This window comes from Triticum urartu, chromosome 3 (assembly GCF_003073215.2).
Source record: "Triticum urartu cultivar G1812 chromosome 3, Tu2.1, whole genome shotgun sequence".
Taxonomy (NCBI): domain Eukaryota; kingdom Viridiplantae; phylum Streptophyta; class Magnoliopsida; order Poales; family Poaceae; genus Triticum; species Triticum urartu.
In genome coordinates, this window is record NC_053024.1 from 675,774 (window position 1) to 685,059 (window position 9,286).

Consider the following 9,286-nt stretch of genomic DNA (forward strand, 5'->3'; position numbering starts at 1 on the left):
GAGACCGAGAGTGTATCATGTGTCTGCATTTGTGTGTGCTGCATGGACATGAGGCGCAATCCAATATTCACTCCGTTGCTAGCATCAGTGGGAGCATGACTAGTTGATGCAGGGCGGGAACAGTGATCAACAGCAGCAGGACATGGCAAGACGAAAGAAAAAAGCATCACACCAATAATAAATGCGTCCCACGTATAAATGATTATCCAAATAAAAAGTGAAGCATATGATAAATCGGGCCATTGCAAGAGTTAGAGACAGGTTTTGGGGCGGGCTATCCATAATGCTGAAGATCCTTTAAAGGCAAATTAGAATTGGCGGATCTGAGATATGATTTTTTTATTCTATATGAGGTAATGAAATCATAATATCCACACAAATGTTAATCACCTCCTTCCTTGTGTCTTGTGTAAGAAAGGGGATTTTCTTGCAAGAGGAGGATGAGGAATGGGCCATGTGTCACCGGGGGCAAATCCGTCAATCCCTCGCCCACCGCTGCCGTGGACTAGCCACGCATCGCCATCACCGGCCACCGCCCCCGGGAGGCCTCTAGTCAACTCCGCCTCCGCCGCCGCGTCCCCGGCGACCACCGCCCCCGAAATGCCGCACCACCCTTCCCCCTCGCACCCTACTCTGCTCCGCTGTCTCCTCACCCGGCGCCGCGTGGTCCTCGCCTGCGCCGCCGTCACCGTGCTCGCGGCGGCCGCGGCTCTGCTTCTGGCTGCTCCGACCACCGAGGTCCCCGGCCGCGCCTTGCTCGTAGCTGGCGCCCGCCTCCACCCCAGGCCCCGCGAGGAGCCCCGTGCCGCCGCGGCGGGGCGCTCCCCGGACGACGCCCCCTCGCTGCCGCCGGCCCCGGCGCCGCCCCCTCCCCTCAAGGCCAAGGTGCGTGCCGAGCTTCCGTCGCAGAGATTAATTTTATACTCCCCAAGTCCATGATGCAGATTGCAAAAAGCACATATCTGAAATTATGACTTCTCGGTTGAAATGCTGACTGCCGTTACTGTTCTCGGTTGAAATTGAAATGCAGTCAAATCTGGTTTATGTTACCTGCATAACTCTTGCTGAACATTTGTGCGTTCTAAACATATAATCTTTAATTATGAGCTGAAATGCAGCATCACTGCAATGCTGGACTTTGGGTGAATTGAACTGAACATATATGTGGGATAGGAGAATGTGATACAATTGGATGATCTGAGATCGCAAAATGCGCCTGTTTTGTTTCGCAGGCTGGTTTGCCATCTAAGATTTCACCGGCCCTTTCCATGTTTTCGGCGCCAGTGCCTTCGCCGGCAGAGAATTTTGATGATGGATCAGCGGAGGAACCCGAGCATCCCGATATGAAGGTATTTGCATTTCTGTCTGCAAATTTTTGCTTCTCTTATTAGGGTAAGACAGATGCTGATGTACGGTAGGAAGGTTTGCATGCTGTGCTATGTTTTTTACACGCATAGAGTATCCGTATGTCTCAAAGATTAATATGTGCTCCCAAAGTTCATAACACAGATTTGAAAAAGCAGAGCTCTTTAGTGGTGGCTGCTATTACTATTCTCGGATGAAATGCACTCAAATCTGGACAGTTGGACATTTTGTCCAAAACTCTCAAAGAACTCTTAATTTTTTTTGTAAATGCAGCACCACACCATGCTCTAGTTTGACTTTGTCAGTTTCTTCAAAGTGCGCTCTGCGGGCCGTTGTAATAGACTAAGTAGTGGTGCTAAATCTTAAAAAACATTTGGGTGATCCGAGTGTGCAAAATGAACTGCTTGTTTCACAGGCTATTGTTCCATCGACTATCGTGCCAGGCCCTTTGATTTCTTCGGCGGCAGCACCTTCACCGGTGGAGAATTTCGATGATGGGTCAATGGAGGAACCTGAGCGTCCTGATTTGAAGGTATTTCTCTCTGAGGAATTTTAGTTTTCTTATGGTAAGACAAGACATTGCTGGTTTTGTCGCCCTCTGCATTCTCCAGTTGCACTTATGCATGAGTTTATCAATAACCAAAATCTGTTGGGTATACATGTACCGATGTACAGTAGGAAGGTTTGCATCCTGTGCTATTCTTTTATACACGTACAATATCCTCATGTCTTATTATAGCCTCTCACTAAATGTTACCAACTTTAGGAAGATCCGTTAAATGAATCGGCCCCTTTTCTTCAGGAGGTACATATCTAGTGCTGGGTAGACTATTTTTAGCAATTGAAATTTCTAATTTTAACCTCTACACTTGTGAAGCCCGTTTCCAGTGGTCCTCCTACTGTGAGCTCTGATGTCAGCCAAGACCCCAACAAGAGTGGAAATGCAGAGCCGCATCCAAAGCCACAGGTTAAGGATTTGCCCCGCTCATACAACACAATTTCTATATCTGGTATCTGGAGTCCAAATGGTAAAACTCTTTGTTTTGCTGTCAATTTAGCAGATACCGCTTTGGTCAACAGCGGCAGATGAAGAGCTTTTATATGCGAAGAAAGAGATTGCTAATGCACCTTTGGTATTTGGCGAGCCTGATTTGTATGCGCCTCTATTTAGGAATGTGTCCGTCTTTAAGAGGTAAGGCTCTGGTTTGGGTGTAAGTAACTTTCTTGTGCTGTCAGTTTGTCCATAAAATGAAATAATGTTTAATTTTCTTCTGTTCAGTACATGCTTATTAAACTACTTTCAACTCATGCCTGTAGGAGTTATGAACTGATGGAGAGGCTTCTTAAGGTTTTCATATATCATGATGGAGCAAAACCAATTTTTCATTCTCCGGAGTTGAAGGGCATCTATGCCTCTGAGGGATGGTTTATGAAACTTATGGAGGCAGATCGGAATTTTGTTGTGAGGGATCCGAACAGAGCTCATCTGTTCTACCTGCCGTATAGCGCTCGGCAGCTGGAGCATAATCTTTATGTTCCTGGATCAAATACACTCGACCCACTATCTATATTTGTGAAAAACTACATAGATATGATCTCTGCTAAGTTTCCGCATTGGAATAGGACGAAAGGCGCTGATCATTTTTTCGTTGCTTGCCATGACTGGGTATGTTTCTTCGCCTGCCTGAATCTTTGCGTAATCATTGGTCATGACCCAAATTGTACACTGTGTTCTGGTGAATTGTTGTAACACAGATATTTACATACAAAAATGGTATTCTGTTACTGACCTGAGGCCTTTTCTGCAGGGACCTTACACGACCAAATTACACGACGAACTGCGGAAAAACACCATCAAAGCTCTTTGTAATGCAGATGTCTCAGAAGGGGTTTTCATCCGTGGAAGAGACGTGTCCCTTCCAGAAACATACCTCAAGTCTGCAAGGAGACCTGTGAGAGACATCGGTGGAAAGCCAGCGGCAGAGAGATCTATCCTGGCCTTCTTTGCAGGGCAGATGCATGGCCGTGTTCGGCCCGTCCTTCTCAAGCACTGGGGAGGTAAGGACGCGGACATGCGAATATACACCCGGATCCCACGCCAAATCACTCGGCGGATGAACTATGCCAAGCACATGAAGTCGAGCAAGTACTGCATCTGTCCGATGGGGTACGAGGTGAACAGCCCCCGGATCGTGGAGGCGATCTACTATGAGTGCGTACCGGTGATCATCGCCGACAACTTTGTGCTCCCGTTCGACGATGCGCTCGACTGGACCGCGTTCTCCGTGGTGGTGGCGGAGAAAGACGTGCCGAGGCTGAAGGAGATCCTGCTGGCGATCCCGGAGAGCAGGTACGTAACCATGCGGTCCAATGTGAAGAAGGTGCAGAGGCATTTTCTGTGGCACGCGAAGCCTGTCAAGTACGACATCTTCCACATGATCCTGCACTCGGTTTGGTTCAGCAGGGTGAATCAGGTGCACCAAGTAGAGCAGCACTAGGTAGTCATCTTCCACCTTCAGGTAAGCTCTTCAGTCCGAAGGAAGGATGGAGGTGATGTAACCTGACCTCGATAGACGCTACTAGTATTCTAATTGTAACCTCATATCTTCTGCTTTGCAAAGAAAAAGGAGAGAAAATTACAGAGTTGAGGTCCTGACATTACTGAACATTTACATGTGCATGGGTCGAATCAACTAACAGAGACAGAGACATATGACCTTGACATTGTTACTGATATGATAATTGGTCCTGGCATATGACCTTGACCTTGACATTGTGTATTAGCTCTAAAGTTTCTCTCTTTCATGGTGAGACAAGGGACTGGTTTGCGTCCACACTAGCTGGGAATACTTTTTTTTTGCTGTTGTTGAGGTGAACAATGACAGTCATTCTTGATTGCACATTTTGTTCTTGGAAAAGGAAGTATTGAATGCACATTTTGGCGTTGAGAACTTGGGATGGATGTTCAACAGTTTGTTAGTAGCTTGTTGGAAGTGATTCGTCTAGGTGAAGATCTCCCCTTTTACTTGAAGCAGTAAGATCCACTAAATTTCACAGTCCAGCACAACAACTGTAAACTGAGCCTAAGGTCGCCTAACCAAAATTTGTTTATCTTCATTTGGGCTACCATTTTTTTGGCTATTATTCTATAGTACTTCCTCTGTAACTAAATAGAGAACTTAAAAAACGTCTGAGCACAGCACGGTTCAGAACAGAGATAGACAAATGTCCGTTTCTTTTGATTGGAGATCTTTTTTCTTCTTCTGTTTTTTAGACACGGTGTAGATATTTTGGATTTTCTTAGCCTCCCTCTTGATATTTTGGATTTTCTTAGCCTCCCTCTGGAGACACTGTCATTTGCAAACAATACTAAAATTCAGGGTTGAAGGACAAATTCCATTAGCTCCCTCGACATTTAAGCGACCTCAAACAATACTATATATAAATTCAGTAGGAGAGGATGGCTCAGCATTTTTTTTGTTGGCAAAACAATGCACAATACAATTCATTCAGTATCTGATAACAATACTACATCTTCATTCAGTAGGACAAATATGGAAGAAAGATATCTGATAACAATGGTTTTGGAACTGTACACTACGGCTGTAAATCAGGGAAATATTCAAGAAGTTTTGATAAAGACATGGTCTTCTTTACATCTTGGTACCCCAATTGTTACGTGCTGACACATTTATATATGCAACTCAACGAATTCTGTTCGAGATGTATACATCGTGATTGTAGATGCTCTGATGCGACTAACAGTAGCCATCCTGAACGGGGCACTCACACCCCCCTACCGGAGTTCCAATGTGGGCCGACCCACATAGGTTTCTTCTCGCCGGTTTTGGGAACCATTTAGAAACTCTCCTCGGTTTTCTAGGCCGGTTTCTCCATCTGTTTTTCTTCTATTTTTGGCCGGTGTTCTATTCATTTTTCTTCTGTATTTATCTTTTTAGTTTATTTATTATTATTTCTTTTTCATTTTCTAGTTTTCACTATTTAAACATATGATTTTTTAAAAAAAATTGAACAAATTAGAAGTTCGATCTTTTTAGAATAATTAAAGAAATTAAACCGGCAAATACATTTTTCAGGACCATGAACATTTTCAAAAAATCGTGGTTTTTAATAAATTTACAATATTTTTTTCCGAATTAATGAACATTTTTTAAATCTATAGATATTATTTCAAATTTACATTTTTTTCATTCATGATTTTTTTTCTCAAAATTTGGGGATTTTTTTGTCAAATTTGTCAAATTTTACAATTTTCTATTTTCAAAAGATTGCAAAAATTTCAAATCCTTGAAATTTTTTGAATTCAACAATATTTGTTAAATTCATGAATATTTTTTTAATTCTGAACATTTTTTATTTCGCTAATATTTTTTGAAACTAACTAAAAAAACATACCATGTTTTTTGGGAGATCGGACAAGCAGCAGCAGAACCAAAAGAATCAGCAAAAGAACAGCTACTCAGCGAAGGCGGGGTGAATAAGCCAGTGAGTGTGCAGTTTACCAGCAATATGGCGCTTAAGGCGCTGTGGAGGAGGTCCCAGTATCTAGGCACAAGATTAGAAAAACCCCTGAGCACAACACGACCCGAAGCCCAATAAAAATAATTTACTACACAAAAAATGATCTATTAACATCATAATAAAAATAGTATAATAGCATCTATCTCATGTAGTATCGGGCATTTCCTAACCAAAAATGGCAGTCTACATTTTCTGGTTTTTCCTATGTGACATCTAAAAAAAGCTATAGATGCCTATTGCATATGCCCTCGGATGTTGATGCCGTCACACATGCTTTGACACATATTTTTTACATACGAGTCAATTTTGTGCTATGTGACCTTTTCGAGTGTACTTCTATGTTCAGAAAAGTCCATCAACCCCCTCTCCCAACACTACCCGCTGCAATAAGTTCTTGACCCTCCTGCAAGGTCATACCAACACTACTTGCGACCACTTCATTTTTCTCCTCATCACATGCTCTAAGGTTACTCACGCAGTGAGTAGATGCACCGGAAATAGTGAGAGTTATAATTGCTCAGAAGTTTTTTCTTGCGACAATCAATATCATACGTATGTGTATCTGCCTCAATATATATCATCTTTGCTTCTCCCTTTTATCCCATCAAAACCTTGTGAAGCTAACACATAACATACGCTTGTGCCTTTTAGAAACCTTAGCTCCTGGTGCGTCGGCCAAATATGTCACATATATGTATAGTTCCACTTTCACATGCAGAGAGGGAAAAAGGATTAGACTTGTTCATTAGTAATGTCAGCTTCCTCATTAGTAATGTCGGCTTGGGAGGCATCAAGAATTCTTGTTGGGGAGATATATGGGGATAATGATCGATGTTCTGTGCCATGCTTGGCCCTTTCACCTCCAGCTAAACTAGATCCCTTCCCGGCCTCCTGCTGGGAATACATATTTTGCTGTTGTTGAGGTGAACAATGACAGTCACTCTTGGGTTCTTGTATGTCCATTAGCCTCCTTGTTGATATGTCCTGGGTTCTTGTATGTTCCCTCAGCATTTAAGCACTCAAACAATACTACATATAAATTCAGTAGGAGAGGATGGCTCAGCATTTTGGTGTTGGCAAACAATACCAGTACAATTCATTCAGTATTTGATAACAACACTACATGTTCATTCAGTAGGACAAATATTGAAGAAAGATATCTGATAACGATGGTTTTGGAACTGCACACTACGGCTGTAAATCAGAGAAATATTCAAGAAATTTTGATATAGACGTGGTCTTCTTTACATCATGGTACCCTAATTGTTACGCATTGACATATTTATATATGCAACTCAACAGATACTGTTGGAGATATAGACATCATAGTTGTAGATGCTCTTATGCGCCTAAAAGTAGCCATCCTGTACGGAGCGCTCACATTCCCCTAAGGGAGTTCCAATGTGGGCCGTCCCACAGAGGTTTTTTCTCACCGGTTTTGGGAGCCATTTAGAAAGTTCCCTCAGTTTTCTGGGCCGGTTTCTCTGTCTATTTTTCTTTTGTTTTTGGCCGGTGTTCTATTCATTTTTTCTTCTTTATTTCTCCTTTTTAGTTCATTTATTCTTTCTTATTCATTCCGCACTTTTCACTCTTTAGAACGTATGACTTTCAAAAAATTATGAATATTTTAAAACTTTGAAAGCTAATTTTAAAATAATTAAAAAATTAAACCCGCAAATAAGTTTTTCAGAACCATGAACATTTTCTCAAATTTGTGTTTTTAGAAATTTCTGTTTCTTTCTGAATTCATGAACATTCTAAAAAAATCTATGAATATTATTCAAAATTTACATTTTTTGTACTTCATGATTAATTTTCCAAATTCAGGATTGTTTTTCCAAAGTTGGGATTTATTTAGAGTTCGCACTTTTTAAAAATATCGCGAACATTTCAAATCCCTAAACATTTTTTGGATTTGGCATTATTTCTTGAATTCAACAATATTTGTTAAATTTATGAATATATTTTTTAAACATTTTTTATTTCACCAATATTTTTGAAAACTAACTAAAAAAATATATATTCAGAGATCGGAAAAGCAGCAGGAGCAACAAAAGAACGAGAAAAAGAAATACTAGTCTGTGAAGGTGGGGTGAATGAAGTACTGTGGGTCAAGCGAGTATGGGGGTGAGTACTGAGTAGGGTTGGGCGTTCGGTTTATTCGGTTTTCTGTAAATTCGGTTTCAAGAAAATGAACACCGAAATAATTATGTAAAATTTGGACACCGAACCATATTAATCGAAATATATTGGTTCGGTCTGTTCGGTTAACCAAAAAAACAAATTACATGCACCCATAAGTCTAAGTGTCATGACTAATGTTTAGTGTGGGAATTGTACAGAATGCACAAAACAACTAGATCCATGAGGCGCACATACATACACTTGCTTTTTTTACTAGCTATTTCTTTCCGGGGATTCACTAGCTCTTTGACTGTCGTTGCATCCAAAACAATGGTAACATATTCCAAATGGATTAAACTAATCACTAGCATGGTGTTACGTATGCTTGTGAGATTAGAACTAAGCATTAGCATCATGTTACGTATATTGAGGGATTAGGCTTCCTTTTTAGAATTTATCAACACATTAGATTTTTTTAGAACTTGATTGAAGAAGCCAGTGAAGTATTTTTGACCGGCCGGCCGGACGTCTTGGCAACCATATATTAGTTGTTTTCAGGGGAACCATATATTTGTTTTTGTTAGGAAAGTATATATTAGTTTGTTTGAGACAAAGAAAATATATATTAGTTATATACAATTGTGAAGCAGCTATTGCGTTGGGCCGTTAGAAAATTAACTCGGCCACTGGCTGTTGCGCTTGCATTCACGGGAACCAGCAAACTATATTACACCTAAAAAAACTAGGATACACACAGATCGGTTTCTACCGTGAATTCGGTTTGTTAGCGATGGAAAGCGAACGTGGCACCGAACACAGTATGGCTACCATGTTTCAAACCAAACTGTACAACCAAACACCGAAAAAATCGACAAACCGGTTAAACCAGTTCGGTTCGGTTCGGTATTTCGGTTTTCAGTTTTGATGTGCCCACCCCTAGGGGTGAGTGTGCGCTTTACCAGCAAGGTAGCGCTTAAGGCGTAGTAGAGGAGGTCCCAGTATCTGGGCACAAGATGAGAAACCCCCCTAAGCACAACACGACCCGAGGCCCAATAAAATAATTTACTACACAAAAAATGATTTATTAAAATCATAATAAAAATAGCATAATCGCATCTATTTCATGTAATATCGGACGTTTCTTAAAAAAAGAGGCAGTCTAAATTTTCTTGTTTTTCCTATGTGACATCTAAAAGGAAAAGCTAGAGATGCCTATTGCATATGCCCTCAGATGTTAATGCCATCACACATGTTT

At 41.2% G+C, this 9,286-nt stretch overlaps 1 protein-coding gene across 2 annotated transcripts; it reads left to right on the top strand.

Annotated features, from left to right (window-relative positions):
* The first annotated feature begins 275 nt into the window (after window positions 1-275).
* LOC125542229 (probable glycosyltransferase At5g25310) lies at window positions 276-4,267 on the top strand. 2 transcript variants are annotated; one of them, XM_048705182.1, is made up of 8 exons: window positions 276-885; window positions 1,233-1,349; window positions 1,781-1,897; window positions 2,132-2,170; window positions 2,243-2,332; window positions 2,427-2,557; window positions 2,683-3,031; window positions 3,174-4,267. In XM_048705182.1, the coding sequence occupies exons 1-8, from the start codon at window positions 448-450 to the stop codon at window positions 3,861-3,863; spliced, it is 1,971 nt and encodes a 656-aa protein (XP_048561139.1). In that variant the 5' UTR covers window positions 276-447; the 3' UTR covers window positions 3,864-4,267. The 2 variants fall into 2 exon arrangements, with proteins under 2 accessions (XP_048561139.1, XP_048561140.1); XM_048705183.1 differs by lacking the exon at window positions 2,132-2,170 and having other exon boundaries at window positions 277-885.
* Window positions 4,268-9,286: the final 5,019 nt, after the last annotated feature.